The sequence below is a fragment of the Gracilinanus agilis genome, chromosome 2 (genome assembly GCF_016433145.1).
Source record: "Gracilinanus agilis isolate LMUSP501 chromosome 2, AgileGrace, whole genome shotgun sequence".
Classification (NCBI taxonomy): Eukaryota; Metazoa; Chordata; class Mammalia; order Didelphimorphia; family Didelphidae; genus Gracilinanus; species Gracilinanus agilis.
Genome location: NC_058131.1, coordinates 401,604,794 through 401,627,086, shown reverse-complemented (window position 1 = coordinate 401,627,086; position 22,293 = coordinate 401,604,794). Strand labels below are relative to the sequence as shown.

At 39.4% G+C, this 22,293-nt stretch overlaps 1 protein-coding gene across 1 annotated transcript in view; it reads right to left on the bottom strand.

Moving 5' to 3' along the window:
• DIAPH1 (diaphanous related formin 1) overlaps positions 1 to 22,293 on the bottom strand; it is a 71,111-nt gene that overhangs the window by 30,494 nt on the left and 18,324 nt on the right. The window contains exons 12-17 of the mRNA XM_044664524.1: positions 21,294 to 21,409; positions 17,184 to 17,248; positions 16,150 to 16,329; positions 15,010 to 15,624; positions 13,792 to 13,906; positions 13,441 to 13,449 (exon numbers count right to left, since the gene is read on the bottom strand). Coding sequence (XP_044520459.1) covers positions 13,441 to 13,449; positions 13,792 to 13,906; positions 15,010 to 15,624; positions 16,150 to 16,329; positions 17,184 to 17,248; positions 21,294 to 21,409 — 1,100 coding nt within the window. The remainder of the gene's footprint in view (positions 1 to 13,440; positions 13,450 to 13,791; positions 13,907 to 15,009; positions 15,625 to 16,149; positions 16,330 to 17,183; positions 17,249 to 21,293; positions 21,410 to 22,293) is intronic.

The following is a 22,293-nucleotide window of genomic DNA, read 5'->3' as shown; positions in this document are numbered from 1 at the left end:
GAGGAGAAAGGCTGGGAGCAATCTAGCTAGCTCCCTTGGCAGTATGTGGAATAACAATCAGGGTAGAGATTTCCAGCTGCTGATGCCCTGACCTATTCTATAGATGTGAAGCACTTTGCTGATAAGAGCATCAGCTCTTGGAGAGGGCAGCTGGCCAAATCTAGTCTCCCCAGGCAAGCTTTGCTGAGCCCAGTGCCCTCCTCCTCATGTGCATTGCTAGCCTTGGCAGGAAATCAGCTCCTACAGCTGCCCACTCAGGCTGTGCACTCCTGGGGCTAGAAAGCAGAATGCTTGCTTCTGTGGCTGAAAGTCAGAGTCACTGACCTAGTTCTGAGTAGTTTAGCAAGACCATGCAAGCAGCTTAGCTAAAAGCATAATGTCCTCAACTCATCCAATGAGTCTAAGTCACTCTCAGGTTATGTAAGTTAAGAAAATGGGGAGGGCTAGGATTCGGGAACCTCATGGTGTTAGACTATAGGTCCCAAAGCCTATCCCACTTATAATTTCTGCTCTAGCCTAACCTCCTGTTCCTAAGAGATTTTGCTATTATTTATCAAAACAATACCATGAGCCTAACCCTCAAGGTACAAGCAACACTGGGCTTTGCCAACATAGCAGGCTCTCACACTGAGTCTCTCACAATGGAAATAGTAATACCACTACCACTAAAGGTATAAGGAACAATAAAGGAATTTGGGAGGGAGCAGGAGCCCAGATATCAGACAGTTGATAGGATAAGGCTTCTGTGGACATGATATTCCCGGTTTCTGGTCCTAGGTCCATGGCAAAGAACTCCTAGCTCTGATTTACAAACCATTTTCCAGATTTTAGAGAATATCCTATATTCATGGCAGAAGAAGCTATGTCTTTCTCTTTAGTAATGCCCTGATTTCTTCTATACTTCTCATTGTCCCCAAATATTCCAGTCCTTCCATCACTTCCCCTGTGGAGAAACAATGATGGGAGATAGTACCTCAAGGTGAAAAAAGTAAATCCCCTTTTATCTCATTTATCTCATTTTATCAGGACCTTATAGAAGGAAATTAATCTGCTTCCTTGACTTTTCAAAGCATTTATAACTTCCTAAACTATTGGCATAAGATGAAATCGCCTAGCTAAGCCTGTGATTTAAAGTCCCATTCAAACTCTCTGCAACAGGGCCCACTGAACCCCTCCAGAGGAGCCTGAAAGAAAAGAGGGTCTGGCATAGAATGTTAATTCCTGCGGTATACAGGCATCTAGCTGGCTGGAGGTATATTGCTAGAGGCATCTATCAGCCAAACATTTCCCTGCTTTAGGCTTTTCGAGAAGGGACTTGCTCCTTCTGTTGCGCAGGAAGCCAGTGCCTGCAGTGAGGTGTGTCCCTGATGATTAGCAGCTGAGCAGAGGAGAGGAGAGCTTTGCCTCAGCTTGTCTCTCTCTCCTCCCCCCTCCCAGTCTGGGCTCCTCCCTTGCCAAGTCCTTTTTTTCCTGCGTCACAAACACAAAATGGAGATATCCAGGGAGGAAAACAATCTGTATAAAATGGCTGAATGCAGCAGAACCAGGCAGCCGAAGAGAAGCACAAGGACACCCTCTGCTGTCCAACCTGGAGACCTACCTTCCTTTTATTTTTCATTCCATTCATTTCATTTTTCAGTACTTTACCAAAGAACCAGGGCCCTCTTAGCCCCCACCCCAACCCTCATAGAGGGAGAAGCTAAAGCAAAGCACAAAGACAAATTTTTGACATGTACCCTCAAAAAAAAAAAAAAGGGTTGGAAAAAGAACTCAGACATTAGAATGTCTGACTTCCAGTCCATTGCCTGGTCATGTTTAGTGTTAACAGATTTTCCCTGGGTTCACAGAATAGAAAAGAGGCTTGCCCAGAGCACAGAATCCCATCATTCCAATTCATGATCTAATAGTCTCTGTGAGTCTCAGGGTCAATGCCTTCATTTCCCCAGGAATTCCTGCTGTAGGCTCCTCTCAATGAAAATTACAAACAGGAAATGGGGGAGTAATGAATGAACTGCCTGACATCCTGGAGACAAAATCCTCAAGGACTAGCCTGAACTGCAGGTGGGGGTGAGTCAGCAGAGAGGACGTGGGACACCAGGTCAATACTGCTAATAGATTTAGTGTGCTACAGCATCTTTGGGCCTGGGAATTCAGATAAAGGCTTGAACTCTCCTTTGCACAGTGAACAGAATGCTAAACTTGGAAGCCAGGAAGACCTGATTTCAAATTCCACTTTTAATACCTTCTAGCTATCTGACCATGGGCAAATCACTCAAACCTCTTGAGCCTCAGTTTCCTCATCTGTAAAATGGGGACATTACCTTTAATATCCTACATCATAGGATTGTTGAGAAATTGGAATGAGATACTGTATTTAAAGTGTTGTTTTTTACAAACTTTAAAGTGCTGAATAAATGCCAGTAATTACTATCAATAGTCCTTACTCCAAATCCACCTCAAAACCACCTGCTCTGCTTGGGATGATGTAAATAACAAGGCCTGGGAGCTGAGTAAGGAAAATAGCTTAGTTTCCCTGTGACATATCTCCCCAGAATCCAGCCAGGCACCTCACTGCTAAAAGGAACAATGTAGAAAAGATGAGAAAAGGTGAAATGGAAAATGGAAAAATGTTGTGAGTCAGAATTATGAGTGGTTGGTATTTACAGCCTGGAAAGTCTTCAACTTAGACTATCATAAAAGCAGGATCAAGTGATAGTACCCATAGATACAAGCCTAAAATCACTTCGAGAAGGGACAGTGTTTTGGGATCAATGCCAAGACACCACTATGGGTACCATGGAAGAAACAGAATTTCTCAATAGGAACTGAGGGCCTTCCACTGAGATCAAAGGGACTAGAAGTGCTTATGGATCTGATCTATATGAAGCAAGAGGTAAGGAATTTACTTTAAATTCCACCAAAAGGTTTACAAGTGCTGCTATAAGGAGTGAACAGTTCCTACTGGAGGTAGGGTTCCAAGCTCTAGTGTAATAAACTGCCCATATGAAGAATTCCAAGTTCTATTCTTCTTTATGGCTAGGACACAGATGGAAGACTCAGGGACATCCAGTACATTCTTAGCTCCAGATAAAAAGAAAGAAACAAACAAGGTAGCGTGTCTATTAGAATCAGCAGCTTTTCCTATACCAATTCTGTAACTGACTTCTCTACCAATTTATACTCCCCTCTCTCTGAATTTAAAAGAATATGAATAAAAGAAGTTGCAGGGAGGGAAGAGAGGTGCACTTAGAGAGCTGAGTGAGGTTGAGAAGCAGCAGCTAAGAAATTTGTGTCCTAAGGCTGAAGGAGCCAAAGGCTGTCAAGCAGGATTGGGGTGGAGCACAAAGGTACATACAGGCTGCTGAGAACACATATTTGTTGGCTGGAAGCTTCAGAAATATAGATGCTCATTCAGACAATACAGTTATTCATTCTCTCTCTGATACTTTCCCAGCACACCCAGGGTGACTCAATAAGGGAGTGCTGAGAAACACTTAGTATCAGATTTAGGTGGGTAGGAAATAGAAGCATAGGCACTGCCCCAAGCAAGGGCTGAGGGGTTTATCAGCAAAGGTGGGTAGGAGAATAATCAGCTTATGTTAGGGAATGACAGGGCTAGAGGGCAAGAGTGAAGACTCAAAAGGAGACTTGAATAAAATTTATTAATTACACCAGATTGGCACTGGGAGATGAAAATCAAAGAGACCCAGTCCACAGTACAGTCTCAGGGAATTTCCCCCTCTTTGTTTTCATTCAGGATTTCTTTTTATCTAGGTTATTCCTTTCCCAGATCCTTCAGAGACTTGAACTAAACACTTTTTCACAAGGGTAAACAAAAATCTATTTCAAGTGAAACATGATGAAAAGGGTGATAAACCTACTTGTTTCTGGATAATAATATGCCCAGCTCAATTTTCCTTTGTCATGCAGGGGATTCTATAAACAGACTGCAAATTCCCCATCATTTCTCGGTAAGCAAGAGTCCTAAACCCACCCAGTCCCACTTTATCCTGGTTTGGGAAGCAGAAAGGCATAAGTCTTGAAGCATGAAAAAAAGAACAGATGGAGAGAACACCCTGCCCCCAGCCAGGCCCTGCAGATGCAGCTGCTTGTTTTTGTCATAGTCCTGTTTTCTTCCCTTCTTTGTTCCTGAGGTGGAGGCAGGAAGAGGGGGGGGGGGGAGTGGGGGAAGAAGGGGGGGTGAAAGGGAGGGGTGCTTCGTCACTGCGGATACTGAAAATCACCTGATAGTCTCCTCCAATCCCTAGCCTCTGACTTCATCATTTGGAACCTGAGCCAAAGTAGCTCAACTGCGCTCGCCCCGTGGCTGAAAAGAGCAATGCAGGAACAGTGAGAAAAGGTGAAGAGCAGGGAAGGATGCTCTGTAGGGGGATTCTGGGCAGCTCTTCTGTCCTAAGGAGGTCCTGAGGAGAAAGAATAAAAGAGCTTACCCTCTTCTGGGCTGCCCTTTCCAAAAAGAGGTGTCCATGACAAGGCTAGGATAATACGGGAGCCAGAAAAGAGATGCTTCTGCACAGTTCCTTATAATAAAACCCCTGGAACACCTTCTATATCCTGACCCCCAGGCTCCAATAATCTTTGGGATTGCAGGGAAAGGTAGGGGAAATGGACAATATAGCCCACAGAATTTAAGAATCTTACCAATAATCCCTAAAGGAAGCTACATAAACAATGATATAAGACTGCACTCAAAGGTCTTATGAGAGGTTCAGTTTATGTTTTTAATGTTCTCAGTGTCTAAAAACTTCTAGACAAAGTAAAAATCACCTCAGGAAATCTTCATAAAGCACTTTGTCTATAAGGAAAAATACCAAGGATTCTGACTGGGGCTTCTCACTGAGCCTTAGAAAAGCATGCTGGATGTGGATTTGGGAAGAATTGGATAATAGTAAATGGAATAGGGGGTGTAAATTATGTAGTCCAAGACATGTGGAGTGGCAATATAGTGCCTACTAGGCCTACCTACTGGGCAGGATTTCCAAGACTGTGGAAGGCAGGTGAAGGGAAAGAAACGACATGGGGGAGAAGAAAAACATTATGATCTTGATTGTCATATAGAAGGGCAGAAAATGAAGTTCTGTGTGGGGTGGCCTAACTGAAATCCTGAAGAAAATGTCTTAAAATTCCTGATCTTTAGTTAAATACTCTCTGTTGTAGGAAAGGCAGGACCCAGAGTGTTGTGGAAAGAAACCTAGACATGGAGTCAGAAGTCTTGGATTCAAGTCTTAGCTCTGATATTTATTAGCATGTGATACTTCTGACCTTCTGTTCCCCACTGAAAAACAGAGGTAACAATACCTGTTATGTCTGTCTCTCAGGGTTGCTAGGAGTTTCAGATAAGACCATGTAGCTAAGGTACCATGAAAACCTTAATGAGCCATAAAAATGGCAGTTGTTGTTGTTGTTGTTATTATTATTATTATCTCCTTTACAAGGTTGCTGTGAGTAAAGCACTTTATAAATGTGAGTTATTATTCTATTTTGAGTTGGGGCCAAGATTTATAAGGTTCCAAATATGGATGAGAGGGAAAATACTAGTGGTTAAGCCTAATCATGAAAACACTCTCTGGTCTTTATACCACTAAGAAGTACTGATGTGCCCAAGACCTGGCATAACAACAACAAAGCATACTCTCTAATATCTATGCCACAAAAAATACCCCCTCAAAAACAAAGTTGTCACTTACATAGCCTTATAACACCAAGCTAAAAAGGGGTAGGAACCTTTCACAAAACAATAGAACATCAGGGCAAGAAGGGACTTCATGGACCAATTTTGTCCAACTTATATCTAAATAAAAATCTCCTCTATAATTTACCTAACAGGCAGTCACTCACATTCTTTACTTGAAAAATGTCTATTAATGAATGAGAAACATACTACCTCTCTTAGGGCAGCATATTCCAGTTCTAAATAGCTCTAATGGGTGGTTTTCTTTACATAAATTTTTTTACAAAAAATTTTACATAAAATCTAAATCAGCTTTTCTGTAAATTCCACTCTTTACTCTAAGTCCTGCCTCTAGGATAAGTAACTTTCTTTTCTAAATGATGGTTCATTAAATACTTAAAGATATCTATAATGATCTATACTTGCCTCTCTAAATCTCCAGGTATTTTAACTGATCCTCACAAGATGCTTTCAAGAGACCCACCACCCATCCTACTTTCCTTCCTTTGAATACTTTCCAGTTTATCAAAGTACTTCCTAAAATGCCAAGAACTGAGCACAATCCTCCAGATGTACTCTGGGTAGAGCACCATACAGCAGGTTTATCACCTTCCTAGTCCTAGATACCATGTAGCCCAAGATCATGTTAGCTTTTCTGGCTGGCATACCAAACAATTAATGAGCATTCATTAAGCGCTATGTGTCAGGCACTGTTCTAAGCACTACTGACACAAAATGAAGTTCTAGTCCACTTGGATCTTTTAGAACAAACTTCAAAGTACTCATCTTTTCTATTCTGTACTAATGAAGCTGATTTTTTAAACTTGTGTTTCCTGGAAGACACTAATTACCCAGTTTATTTTACCTTAACTATCCCTCAATCACCCAATGTATTTTCTGACAAGAAACAGAACATTATACAGCCTAGAGTTGGATAAAGTCTGGGGAATTATTGCATCAGATTCTGTACTAAAGAAACAAAACAGATCTAAATCAGTAATGAAATTGGTGAAATGTGCCACCTGATGGTGAAAACATGAAGGACATTCTGCATCAGGAAAATTTTAGGTATAGAATTTCTTCAATACTTTAAGAATCTGATTTTGTTTTTGAGGGTACTCCCTTTAACCAAAGAATATTGAAATCCAAATATAATTAATGGTCCTCAAAAGCTGCAGTGACCAAAATGTTTTGCCTCCTTTAGTCAATTTCAAGATGAGCCCCTCCAAACGTAGCTTGTCAGAGTTTGTAGTCTGCTGACATAACTTTTAAGAACTCAGGTCATCTTCCACACTACAATGAAGTACTAGAATAGGACTTTAGGAAAGATAGTACTAGTACTAAATTGCTCAAAATTTAAGGGTGGCAATTTGAATTGCCTTTTATCTGGCATCATGCCTCCTTTTCTTATCATCTTTTGTTGGTGAGTTGGAGGTGAAAACTAGACATAGTTCTGAGCATCCGTATGCTTGACCACCAAATCTTTTCTCCATTCCCCCACATCACCCATATTTATATCTACAAATATATACTCAGAAATGCAAGGAGAGAAAGAATGAAACTTGGACTAAAAATAGGCAGAATAGCTTGAAAACTGATGAACTACAGAAAAATATGAGGGTAATGAGGGGGGAGGGCCAGGAGGGACAATCAGAAAAAAGGAAAGAATTTGGAACTTTAAACTTTTTTTAAAATGAATATTAAAAACTTTGTTTTTAATATGTAAGGGGGAAATAAAATATTATAAATAAATATATGTGTGTGTGTGTGTATATATATATATATATATATAAAATTACAAGGGGGAAACTAGGTAGCACAGTAGATACAGAGCCAGATCTGGAGTCTGGAGGACCTGGATTCAAATCTGGCTTCAGGCATTTCCTAGCTGTGTGATCCTAGGCAAATCACTTAACCCCAATGGCCTATCTCTTGCTGCTCTTGTGTCTTAGAACAGGCTAAGACAGAAGGCAATGGTTTTTTGTTTTTTGTTTTTTTTAAAACCCTTACCTTCTGTCTTGGAGTCAACACTGTATATTGGCTTCAAGGCAGAAGAGTGGTAAGGTTAGGCAATGGGGGTCAAGTGACTTGCCCAGAGTCACACAGCTGGGAAGTGTCTGAGGCCAGATTTGAACCTAGGACCTCCCATCTCTAGGCCTGGCTCTCAATCCACTGAGCTACCCAGCTGCCCCCTAAGGCAATGGTTTTTTAAAACCCCATAATGACAACTTTCAGAGGAAGGCTACATAGGAAATAACTAGCAGATAGTAAAAATCACAAAATTTTGAAGCTAGAAGGAATCTTCCAAATTACAAGTTCCAAATCTCTTATCTTTTTCAAATTAGGAAACTGAAAAAAACTGGAGGGATTAAGTAATTTTCCCAAAGCCTCACAGCTGGCAGTGGCAGAGCTAGGACTAGAGGCTCAAGTTTCCTTGTTCCTTGTCCAGTGCCTTTTTTCATTATATGTCACTACCTCTTTATGGTTCAGGGTCCTGTGTTCAGGTATCTCCTGCCTAAAAGAGAGTTCACTCCCTGTAATATAGAGAGAAGGAAGAAAATATTATGACTAGCAAAACTTGTTGGAGCAAGATACATTAGGATGAGTACAAAGTCCCAAAGCAGGACCTATATGATGGAGTTGGATGGAAGGAAACTAAAGAAAGGCTATTTCTCGGGGTCTACATTTCCTCCCTAGGAGAAATGGTTCTAAATGTTCCCTATAAGTCTGTTGGATCAGGAAAGATACTGGGCAGAACTTCTGGAGATCTATTTCAGGCTGTGGCATTTTTAGAAGCAATATTGAACCTAACACAAAAAGAGAAAAGAACTATAAATTATGGCAATTTTCCAGTTCTTCCATTATTATTATTCTAATGGAACTAAGTATTCTGATAATTATTGATTGCTGAGTCAAATTCTAAGCTTTCCAGAGATTAAATAATATATACAGGGCTGGGCCATCTTAAGACACATATGAGTATTTTCCTGGTAGCCTGATGAGTGATGACTATATATTTCTAAAAGACAAGAGAAATAACAAAAAGGGGTCTGACACCCCTGAAAATCCTGCCTAATGAGAAAGTCTGTCACTTTGATATTAAGAAAATTTGTCCAACTTTCATCTGACTCCACTCCAATCCAGCAGACAGAAGATTCAATAGGAAAGACAATCTGCCAAAAGATAACCTTGAAATAATGGCTTAAATAGGGAAATGCAGTCCAGAGATTGGGGCAGAAAAGTACACAGGTCAGGCCAAACAAGTCCTTACAGACTCCTGATCCTAAATAGCACAGTTTTCACTGAAGATTCCTTATTGACAATGGGACTAGTTAGATGCCACCTGGTGGACAGAAAGAAGAACACAAACAGGAAGAAAGGGAGGATCCTTTTTTTATGTAATTGATGGAAAAAGAACCTCACAAATTCAAAACTCAGTCTTCAGATAACCTACTGCTTGTTTTATCTTTTTATAAAACAGAAAATTTATACATTAGTTTGCTAAGTGACAGGAGATACATGTGTATGAAGAAACAATGACAAAGGTTACTGGGAATTGAGAAGAGAAAGAGACCTGCTTACTTAGCTTTCCATTCTACTCCCAAGCAAACAATAATAGAAGAAAATGGAGTGGTAAGCCTATCTAATTGGAAAAACCCAGAACATACTTAACAATATAATCTTTGGAGGGTGTAGGGCAAAATCAAGTTCTATACTTCAAGGATACCATGCCACAAACTTTTTTTGCTTTATTCTGTCTCATTTTTGTCTTCCTCTCAGCCCAGGAGATTTACAAGTCAGTGTTTTTTCAAATATTTGATGAATAAAAAACATTTCAATGAGTCTCATGCCATTTCTTGGGCAATGATTTTTAGTGTTCCCTTTAAAACCGTTCAATAAGCTTAACTGGAAGAGATCTTGACCAAAAGAAGAAAACTAAATATTCATTTTATAGGATTTGTGGAATTTAGATTCTCAAAGGTTATACCAGAAGGGCAAAAGCTACCAAACTGGAGAGGTTTTTAGAATGGATCCTGTGAAACAGCATATCTATTGTTCAAGGCCATTTCAGAGAGTTTCATCACCAGAGCTACAAAGTGATATGAAAGAGAATTTAAAACTCTCGATTTTAAAAGTACCCCTACTGAACACTTAGTAAATCACTAACAAAGAAAGTCCAATCCCTAAAAGGCCACAAGCATTCCTCCCTCCCCAGGCAGTGCTAGGCAAATTGAAAAGTAGGAGCCTGAGAAAGATTTCCTCTCTTTATTCCTGGATTCTTGGTGGTTCTTAACCTTGGGAGCTGTAAGCTCTGGTGGGATTCTTGGTGGTCTTGGCCTCATGTGCACTAAAGGTTCTTAACAGTTTTCAGCGTCTTTTGGCGCTTTGGATTTTGGCTTCCTGATACAGACTTTGGATTCTGGTGAAGATTTGGCTCCCTGCATTGGAGACTTGGGCTGAAGATGGACGCTTACTCGGGTGAGACTCTTGCCTCCTTGGCATGAGAGACTGCCCTTTGTGGATCAGTCTTTTTAGCACTGATTTTTGGTTGTTGGAACACCTGACTCGTGGACTGGTGGGATTCATATTCGCCGCCTGGAGGCACTAGGATTAGGACTTAGTGTATTTTTAGCTAGGTGATATTTTCTACCTCCTTCCTATATTTCCCACTTTAATATCTCTACTAAATAGCCTACTGACTCATAGTTTAACTTTAATTTTTATAAACAGTGACCACGACAACCTTTTATAACTCATAAATTGAGTCAAACCATTTTTAACTCTTACAGTGAAATACAGAAGTTGTCATAGCAATTCTCCAAGATCATTCCTTCTAAGTTGTTTATGATCTGTGTGAATGGAGAATACTCCTGCTAATGAAATTACAGACACTTGAAATATCAGTAGGATTAATTACTACAAAGGTATAAAATATGCCATAAAATATGAATACAACTCTGTGTGATAAAAAGTTGAATTAGGGTGGAGCAATAGTTATCCCTTTCTTCTAACTAGGAGTTCCTATGATAGGCAGTAATAGTCTCTCACTACAGTAAGTTTAAAGAAAGAAAAGGTTCTAGCTGGAAAAAGGGCAAGGAAATGCTAGCTCTAATCCTGACTGTTGTCTGACAATTGTTCAGTCAGATTCACAAAATTCCAAAGTTTTGCTATGAGTTAAGGGCTAAGATGCAATTTCCCCAACAAAGTACATACTCTATAGATGTACAGCAGAAATATCTAAACTGGGTCAGCCTCACTTATCAAAAACATCATTTTTGAAAGATGTGGGGGTCTCTCAATAAGGAATAAGATAAATTTTTCTAAGCTTAAAAGGATAGTTTTAGAATCAAATGTCACTATTATATCAATAGTCCCTTCTGCTAATGAAACTGTACTACACTTAGGATTTAACCCTGCAGTCAAATTCTAATGAGAATTATCAGCTGATATCCTAATCAAAGGTATTTATAAATTTACTGCCACCAAGAGTTTACAGAGTTCTTATGGAATTCAAAATTCCCTTACACTCCATATTATAACAGATAAATGAATTAATCAAATCATATCAACACATCATATAACTGCTGAAAAATCTAAGGGCCTTGAACTTAGGCATAAAGATTCTAAACATGGAGAAAAAGAAAAGAAAGAATTCCCAAAAAGTCAGTTTTCCTAAGTATACCACCCAATATCTCTATACTTTAAGAGGTAAGACACATAAGAATTTCTTTTAAAGGGCACTATTTTGTTTGAGAAAGGATGAGAAGAAAGATGATTACTTTATAGAGAAATGTATAGAACAAGAAGGGTGAGATAAATACTTTCTAAAAGAATTTTAAAAGATATTTATTTATAGAAACTTCCCTAAAATTTAGAGCAGTCTGTGATAGAAGAAACATCAGTAGGGAATGGAAAAGAGGGGATCCTGACGTTTTAATCACACCTGAATTGCCAGGTTTTACTCCGAATGCCTCCCTAACAATGAATGAACCAACTAAGTGAGCTCAATCTACAGGAAACCAAGACTTCACAGATATGATCTCTAAGTAAGGACAACTGGGTAGATCAGTAGATTGAGAGCCAGGCCCAGAGATGGAAGGTCCTGGGTTCAAATCTGGCCTCAGACACTTTCTAGCTGTATGAACCTGGGCAAGTCACTTGATCTCCATTGCCTACCCTTACCACTCTTCTGCTTTAGAACTAATACACAGTATTGATTTTAAGATGGAAGGTAAGGGTTAAAAAAAAAAAAAGGTATGATCTCTAAGAGAAAAAAGATCAATAGAAGACTCTGATGTAAACATCAGAAGTAACAGCACTAGTGTCCTATTCAGTGCCAGTTACAAAAAGACATATAGACTAAGGCATTTTATAATCTATTAGACTTTAATGGGGCAGTGCTTAGAAACCTTCCTTTACTTGATAAAGGAATAAGAAGACTCAGATAAGTCATTATCTTTGATGCTAGTTCCTGGAGAAGGTGACTTACCAAACCCTCTCCCCTGAAGCTAGCCAGGAGTTTAAAGCCAGCACTAGGTATCACAGTGATGGGGCAAGAGGAGGTAATAGAATATAGAGGTAATAGAATATACATATATACATGTATATATAAACACACACATATATATATTTACATAGGGATGTATGTTTAGTGAGTAACCAAGGAAATGTTGCAATATGATGAAACTCTCATATTCTTCTTCAAGACAGGACAATGCTGGCCTCACAATGAGCCAGACAAGTATGTCCTTTTTCTCTAGCTGACTTAATTTTGCCATGGCTTAGTGCGCTAAACCTAGAATATGCTTTACTTTCTGCTTCTTTCTAATCCTCATGCTTAACATATGAATATTTGTTGTTTGGATTTTTTTTAATTCTTACCTTCTATCTTAGTATTGATATTAAGTTGATTCCAAGATGTAAGAGTGATAAAGGCTAGGCAATTGGGATTGAGTGACTTGTCCAGGGTCACACAGCTAGGAAATGTCTGAGGCCAGAGTTGAACCAAGGTCCTCCAATTCCAGGCCTGGAATTCTATACACTGTGCTACCTAGCTGCCCAAAACATCCATTCTTAATCTATTACTATTCTGTTTCCACTCCTAATCATAAGAATTATTGTCAAAACAAGAAAATGTGGCACCAAGTTGAAGAAACGGGGAAAGATTCAAAGTATTCTCCTTTTGTCCATATCTGACCAATATTATACTTATTCTGATTAACTATAATTCTGGCTAAGTCTTTTGATCCCTTTAAACCTAAGACAGTAACACCTATTCTCACCCTATAGGGCTACTGCAATGATAAGATAAGATAATGTGTATCACAGTACCCTGAGCACATATATAGGGAGCTTTTATGAATATATAACTTCATACAAATGTAAGGCTTGCTAATAACAAAGGTATGAGACAACATCAGATGTAACTTACCATTAATTATAACTTGAATGATGGCTTAAATTCACACAGAACTTTCTTTCCTACTAAGTTAGAACTGTCTTTACAGTACCTGATATTCCTCTGGGCCCCTAGAGAGTTTAGTAACCTCCTACCAAATAAATCACTTTTGGTCATATTCAAAAAGCAGTGAATTCCCCAAATCATGCCTCAGTTACCTGAATATTTCTCTCTGCATTCACCCAACACCACTTTTCCTCTCTGCCTCTTTGTTTACTTAATTTGAGAGTCCCAGCTTTCCTTGGCTGAAAGCCTGTATCATGCTATAGCTATGTCATGCTATACTCACCTTTGGAAGCTGTAGGAGAAATGGGCCATGGAGAAAACCAGAAGTTTGAATGAAAGGAGAGAAAAAAGAATCAGATCTAGTTCAGTGTTATCTGTAGCCAACCACACCCACCACAAAACAACCAACTAAGAAATGGCAGGCACAAGGCACAGTTAGAACTGTGCCATTCATGTAACCACAAAATAATTTAGAAATGCTAAGTCTCACCCACTAAAGGAGATTTACCTTTCCAATCTTATTATATCCTCAGTGTTGGTTTTTCCTAAAAGATAAGTTCCTACTCTCGATTTCCTTTCCTAGCTTAGTCAAAGCCAAATAATTTCCTTCCTACAGGGAAGGAAAAGTACTTACTTTTTGTCTGGGCTGAGAAGGTAAGTGTGAGCTTGGCAAATAGTTCATTGTCCTCAAACCGATCTTCCTTTACCTTTGTCCAAAAACAGTCCTGGGAGAGATCCTCAGCAACAAACTGTGGACACAGGCAAAGTCTGGAGTTAGTGTTTATAGGCTCTTTTTGTGGTGGCAAAGAATTGGAAACTAAAGAGACATCCATCAATTTGGGAATGACTTGACAAACTGTGGTATATGTAGGTGATGGAATATTATTGTGCTATAAGAAATGATGAACAGGATGGTTTCAGAAAAAGCTGGAAAGACCTACTTAAAATGATGCTGAATGAAATAAGCAGACCCAGAAGAACACTGTACACAGTAACAGCAATACTGTGGAATGATCAACTGTGAAAGGCTTAGCTACTGTCAGCAATGCAATGATCTGGAATGATTCTGAGGGACTTATGACAGGGAATGCTAGTCAGCTCTAGGGAAAGAGCTATTGGAGTAGGAATGCAGATCAAAGAATATGATTTTTCCTTTTATTTTCTTTGGGTTTTTATTTGAGGGTTTTGGTTTTATATGAGTATGTCCAATGATCAATATGGAAGTAGGTTTTGCATGGTAATGCATATATGACCCAGATAAAATTGCTTGCCATCTCTGAGTAGGGAGAGAGAAGGGAGGAACGGAGATGGTTTGGAGCTTGTAATTTTGGAAAACGTATATTCAAAACTATTATTGGGAAAAGAAAGTATCTTGAATTCTAACTGTTTCAAAATACTCTCCAGTAAGGCTAAGTATAGACAGGGTCAGTCTTTGTTAAAGAAGAAAGATACAGGTATATGTGTTTTAATGACAAATGGAATCCATTAACTTTCAAAGCAGGATAGTTAGCTGACTGAAAACTTCAAAATGGCTGATTATGAAATTTTGTTACCACAGTGCTGCCATCTTCTGGGGCAAAAGGTAAAGAACATTAACTTGATAATAAATCCAAATTTTTAAAGCAGAAAGAAGAGTGTGTTGAATTCTCCATAGAGGTAGCAATGTACTCTGTATACAGAAGAGCATGAATAGCTATTGAATGGTGCTAATGCTGGGACTCTGAAGACAGACTGGGCCATAGAAAAGCAAAGGAAGTCTATCTAGAGAGTTTATCTACTTAAAAAAGGTCAAGGCAGGAACAAGATACAGTTTTTTTTATCACAGGCATGGAAACTTGGTAGTAACTCTCACCTTGGACCAGTTGGGTCTTCGGAGCTGCACCTCTGGCTTATAAAGCTTCTTTGGAACCAATCCATAAGGCAGAGCTGGAGCGGCGGTCACTCCCAGACCCCCAAATGCAGGGGGAGGAGGAGGAGGCAAACACATTCCTGGGAGAGGTGGAGGGATTCCAGGCCCCCCTGAGAGTGGAGGGGGTGGAGGGATTCCAGCACCACCAGGTAAGGGAGGGGGAGGAGGGGGTACTCCAGCACCCCCAGGTAGAGGAGGAGGAGGAGGAGGAATGCCCCCTCCACCAGGCAGGGGAGGGGGAGGAGGAATGCTCCCTCCACCAGGCAAGGGAGGAGGAGTCGGTGGAGGAGGTATACTAATACCACCAGGAAGAGGAGGGGGTGGAGGTGGAGGGGGTATATTAATACCACCAGGAAGAGGAGGAGGTGGAGGTGGAGGGGGAATACTAATACCACCAGGAAGAGGAGGGGGAGGTGGAACATTAATACCACCAGGTAAAGGAGGGGCTGGGGGAACAGTATCACTGCTAGGGGCAAGAGGAACAGGAGAAACTACTGCAGCTGAGAGAGAAGCCATGTCTTTCTTGGCATCTTCTAGCTCCTTTGACAAATTGGCCACCTACAGAAGAAAGCAACACTAACATAAGAAATTGAGCACTTCCCACCTACAGTCCCAGCAAGTGGTAGTTCAGGCCTATTCTTAGGTGTGCCTATATTGGGGCTTTAGAATGACCAGTTTTGTTTTTATTGAAACATTTTATTTAATTAATTGATTTAGAATATTTTCCTATGGTTACATGATTCATGTTCTTTCCATTCCTCCCACCCCCCACCCTCATAGCCAATGAGTAATTCCACTGGGTTTTACATGTCATTGGTCAAGACCTATTTCCATATTATTAATATTTGCATTAGGGTGATCGTTTAGAGTCTACATCCCCAATCATGTCCCCATTGACCCATGTGCTCTGTTTTTCTTCTGTGTTTCTACTCCCACAGTTCTTTCTCTGGATGTGGATAGCAATTCTTTCTCATAAGTCCCTCAGAATTGTCCTGGATCTGCATTGCTGCTAGTAAAGAAGTAGAATGACCAATTTTAATAGGCAGCTATTTAATATAACTATTTCCCCCACCCAGATGTTACCTTTCCAGTCAGCTGAGAGACTTCAGCCTCCAGGTCCTTTTTCTCAGTAACTAACTGTTGTTTCTCTGCATCCAAGGTTTGCTTCTCCCCTTGAAGGTCCTGGAGCTTCTGTTCAAAGTCACTCTCCATCTTTTTCATTTCCACCTGTAGCTCATGCCGGGCAGTTAGCTCTGAGTCAAGCTAAGGAAAAAAGAATCAATATTCCAGGAAGCTACTCCATCTCCCAGGTCAAGGCACAGAGCTTTCTCTCCAGCATATATGTTATGTAACTGTTTTACCTCCAGAGCTTCCCTACACCAGAAACAATGCCCATGAAGGGAAAATGATAATGCCTTGATCCTAAGATTTAAAGATCTGGGAGTTGAGAGTAGGGATCCTAGATATTATTTCAATGATCACTTCTGAAGCCATAGTTGTGGGTTTGAAGTATAAAGCCATTTCCCTTATTCAATGTGGAGAGTTATTGGAAATAGCTTACATTTTTATAGCCCTATAAGATTTACAAAGCAAAGCAAAGGGAATTTAGGAACAAAAGCCACCCCTCCTCTCAAGAGTGTACTAAGGTGCTGGAGGATGGCCACGAAGAATCCAAAGTCTGGTGAAAGTAGGTAGTAGTATTATAGCCGCAAAAATTGAGACCTACTCAGGACCTTATTGCTCCATGGGAAGAGATCTAAGAATGCTAATAAAATCCAAAGGAGCAATCAGTCATTTAAAGTCACCATTTGTCATTTCTATTCTGTTCATGGCCCAGGGAAGGAAATAGTATAAGAACACTACTGTTTTGACATGTCCATACCCTGCTGCTTTCTAAACTAAGCAGCTAAATAATGCCTACAGGTAGGACTCTTTCCATGGACCCAAACTGTTTGCCAACCTCACCAGAATGACTGGGGAAGAAGAATGGAGGTTTGTTGTGGTTGTAGGGATGGAGAAGAAAAAGAAACAAGTGAGACAGAGAGCCAAGACTAATTCTCAGACAAAAAGAAGATGGAGGTGCTTTAAGTAAATCTTCTTTGGCTCTTCATAATCACCTTCTTTTCCAGCTCTATAGCTTTGGCCTCAGTTTTCTCCACTTTTGTTTTATCAATCATTTGATCTGAAAAAAAAAAAAAGAAAAGAAAAGAAAAAAAAAGAGAAGATAAGAAGTAAAATGTCCAGTCTATCCTCTCACTCCATTCTAGCCAAGAATCTTTCTAAGATTTTCTAAAATGTACTCCAAAGAGCAGATCACCCTTTCCTCATTACATTTAACCTAATTCAATCTAAAAGGGTTTGTTACAGTCCCTAGTTTCACCTATTAAGCATGACCCTCTAGAATCAAATGGGAATATCTCCTAGATCCTACACAGGGACAAAATTGTGACTATATGTGTAAAAACAAGGATGAATTTAGGTACAAGACAAAGAGAAAGGTCAGTAAATTATGTGGATCTAGAACCATATCCTCTCCCACATGCCTGTTTCTATAGAGGCCATTATCTATCATCCTACCAGTCTCACAAGTTAAAAAACCTCAATGTCATCCTTCAACTTGTCATATTCTCTTATTCCAAGTATCTAATCAGTTGCTAGTCTTGCTGATTCTATCTCCACATCTTAACATCTCTTTCTCTCCATTCACATAGCCAGTACCCAAAGTCAGGCTCTCATCTGGAGTACTTCAATCACCTTACTTTGGAGTGAGTGGGGATGGTTGGGAGTAGAAGAGACAGTATATTTGGTTTATTTCAAATCTCTGGTAAAAAAAAAATTATAATGGAAATGTTTTACACTTAAATTCTGTGATAAGAATACAATATGCCCTTTACATTAAATCATGATATCAATAAAGATTGAGAAATTCAGTATTTAGCAGTTTATCATGTGTTTATATAATCTCCCTCATTCAGAACATAATTTGATGTTCACTTTTTTTTTAAAGAAGCTGATGGATACGGACAGTCCCTCCACAGGAACAGATAAACAGCTAAAGAAGAATAAAGTTCCCACAGACATTTATTCTGTCCTGTGATTAAAAAGGGATTGACCTACATGATTATAATGCCTCCAAAATTAAAAATAACTTTATACTTCCAATTTTATCTTGTCATCTTTGCAGTGAGCAACATGATTTTTCTACTTAGCATTTATAGATATAGGTCTCCCACTAAAATCCTAACAGGTTAACCTACTTCTTAGATGTCCAACCTCAACGCTTCAACCTGGTTCTAAGGATATAAAAAGAACAAGGTACATAGAATCCAGGACTCTAAAATGACAAAGTCAAATTCACCCTTTAATAAATTGTGAAGGGCCTGTATAAACTATTTTGAGGTCCATTTAATCTTGTCATTTATGTAGCTAACTTATCTGACTGTGTTGGCTCTGAGGGGGAAAGTATCTTGACCACAGAATGTAACCCCAAAGAAGGAAGGAGCTTATCTAAGTGTTGCCTCTCTAACTTCCAGAACCTGCTACTATTTCCAGCCACTTGGCATCTCAGCTGGTACTTCCAATTACCTTGCACATACAGAGAAGGTATCAACATTTAGATTAGTTTCTACTTCAAGTGGAAAAAAGTTCTAGGGGGCTTATGGCAGAAAGCTGCTTTGTCCATTTAATGTTCTTTTAGATGCCAGCAACAAAATAAGAAAAATATGTGTGACTGGTCAAATATTTACAACCGCTAATGTAATCTCCCTAGTCCTAGGAGATCTATTCTATTTTTCTGACCTTTAGCAATAGCATTCTCCTAGGTCTTCCTGCCTCAATTCTCTTCCCAATCCAATACATCCTCCAAAAAATTGCCAAAGTGATATTCTTGAAGACAAAGTGAAATGAGTTCTTGCCCTCAAGAAGCTCTAATGGGGCAAAATTTTTATATATATGAGAGAGAAAAAGAGAGAGAGAAATACAAAAGAAACACAAGATAATTTTTGTGGGTGAAGTATGTTGTGAGGAAGATTAGTTAGTAATTAAGTATTAAGGTTGACCTAGCAGGAAGGACTGGAGCCTTCCAAGATGGAATGAAGGAGCAGGAAGTGGCTTGTGCCCTGAGAGAGACTCCATTAGGGGTTGGCACAAACTGTTGTTAGCCCTGGGAGATCTCAGAGTTAAGGACACCCTGCATCCTGATTTCCCTGGGATCCTGTGTGGTGGTGGCATCTAGCAAGGGGACAAGAACTACATAACAGCATCAGGTGGAGGAGGAATTTGGGATCTGGTGGACAGCATCTCAAGCACACTCGCTCTATTTGGATACCTTGGATCACCTTGGCTTTTGGCATCCTGAGATCATCTGTGGATTACGGTGAGAAACCCTCAAAGCCACCCACAGGCCCTTAGCTGTGCTGGTCAAACCCTGGCTGGAACCAGGTTTGATGCAGCCTCCCAAAGACTCCATTACTGCTCCTTTGGGCTCTGCCTGCTAGATCACTAAGATTAGAGTAGAGAAGTCCTCCCCTTGCCCTGTAGTTTTGCCATTTAGGTTTTAGTGTAGAATTCCCTATCCCACCTTTTAGTTGAACATAATTAAACCTGTTAAATCCTTTTACCTTGCCTGCTGGTTTCTAAGACTCTGGCCTAGTGGTGAGCTGGTGACAGTTGGTGACATTCTTGTCAGTTATCAGCAGCTTAATTGTTTACTCTGATCTCTCCATCCTGGTCCTGTCTCTCCTACAACCCAGTGTGTGTACCCACAACCATTTAGATTATATTGTAACATCCCTAGTGCCCTCCATATATCCATATTTTCCACAGGTACTAGTAGCTTGAAAGATTTAGGAAAGGTTTCATATAGAAGGCAGAGTTTGGGTTCAGTCTCTAAAGAAACTAGGGATTCCAAAAGGAATAGGGGAAAAGGAAATGCATTCAAAGCATAGATTTTTGTGCATTTGTAATATCCCTTGGAATATACTAAAACAATAGATCTCTCCTCTACTTCCTCTACTGAATGTGTATGTGCATCCTACACATACACATTCAGCCTGAAGAAGTTTACCTTATTTAGGTATAAAGGTATAGAGATGAGAAATTAAGAGCTACATATGGGGGGGGGGGGGAATGGCAAGAATAGAATGATTAGATCATAGAGTATGTGAATGAGAGTAATATGTAATTAAGGCCAAAAAGATAGGCCATGGCTAGGTTGCAAAGGGATTTAAATGCTAACTAGAGAAGTTTTTATTTTATCCTAAAAAACAGAGAATCTAGATGTCCTAATGAATAGTTTACTGAATAAAAGAGTGACAGTTAGACTTGGACCTTAGAAAAGTCAATTTGGCAACTGTGTGGATAGAATAGAGTAAGTAAAGTTTAACCTAAGGTAGGAGATTATTGCAATAATGCAGTTATGAACCTAAATTAGGATAGTACCTATTTGGGGAGAAGTGTTGGATGCAAGAGATGGATGAAGAGCTAGAAAATAGAATATTTGATAACTGATAAGGTAGTTGAAGTCAGGGAGAATAGGGAATTGAAGATAACACTGAGATAGTGAACCTGAGTGACTGGAGAGATAGTGTTGCCCTGGACAGTAATAGAAAGTTCAGAAGGGGATAGTTTTGAAAGGAAAAACAAAGTTGTTTTGTTTTGGATATATTGTATTTGAGATGCTTATAAGATATTTAGTTAAAAATGTCCAGAGGCAGCTGGTGATGCAAACTAGAACTCTGGAAGGAGACAAGGGTAAGATACAGAATAACATAAAAACTCTTCCATTTGGTATTTAGAATCCTTCAAAAGCTGTAGCCAAACTAGCCTTGTCATTAATTCTTCACACACAATATTCAATTTCCCATCTCCATGCCTTGGCGCAAGCTTGAAATGTGCTCTCTTCCTTGTCTCTAACAGAACCCCTCAATTCCTTCAGAGCTATGCTCAAATATCATCTCCTATACGAGGCCTTTCCTGATTCTCCCACATAGTGCCATTTCCTCAAAATGACTTTGTATTAGATATACTTTGTGTGTATGTATTATCTCTTTCTACAGAATGTGTTCCTACAGAGGAACAAATGTAACTTCATTTTTGTCCCTAGCACCTAGTATTATGTCTTCATTTAATAAATGCTTATTCTTTTGGTTAATTAACTGGGCTAGAAGATGGGAGGTGAAAATGTTTTGGTAAAATCAAATAGCAGCAGTAGTTACCCCTGTGCTTACCAATCAATCCTTCAATGTCTACTTGGAGGTGTCGGCACTTGAAGTCTGGATCGGCCCCATTCTTGTGCAGCACTATCTGGGATATACACTCATCTATCAGCTTGTAATATTGAGGTCTGCCAAAAAGGAAAAGGGAAGAATTAAACCAAAATACCTCCAAGTTCCGAAGAGATTCTCATCTCTAGAAGTTACAAGGCTGCAATAAACAGTTCTAATGCCTCTCCTCTGTTGGTTATTTCAAATTTATCCAATCTACAGTTTGTTGATATATAGTTGTTTGCAATATTGTCTCCCTCATCATAGACTGTGAGCTCTTAGAGACAAGGGACTTTCTTTTATTTTCCTTTGGATATCTCCAATGCTTAGCAAAGTACTTGGCACAAAGAAGCTTAAGAAATGTTGACTGACTGATTCATTCAATCACTAACTCAGTATGGAACACCGGGGAAAAATCTGAGATAAGGTCCTTTTTAGAAATCTGTAATAAGATTGTTATAGCCATGCAATGAACTATTTTACTTCAGCTGTCTGAGTTTTCTGGATAATCAAAAGCCCAAATTCGCATTCCATTTTTTTTTAGCCTTCTCTCCTTTCCTCTCCTATAGAATTTTGTCTTTTCAGTGGTCATCAAAACAATATGGTACTGGTTAAGAGACAGAAAGGATAGTGGAATAGACTTGGGGTAAATTACCTCAGCAAGCTAGTGTTTGATAAACCCAAAGATCTCAGTTTTTGGGACAAGAACTCACTATTTGACAAAAACTGCTGGGAAAACTGGAAAACAAGTATGGGAGAGATTAGGTTTAAATCAATAGCTCACATCCTACACCAAGATAAATTCAGAATGGGTGAATGACTTAAATATAAAGAAGGAAATTATAAGTAAATTAGGTGAACATAGAATAGTTTAACTGTCAGATCTAAGGGAAAGGAAAGATTTTAAGATCAAGCAAGAGATAGAGAATATTACAAAATGTAAAATAAATAATTTTGATTATAT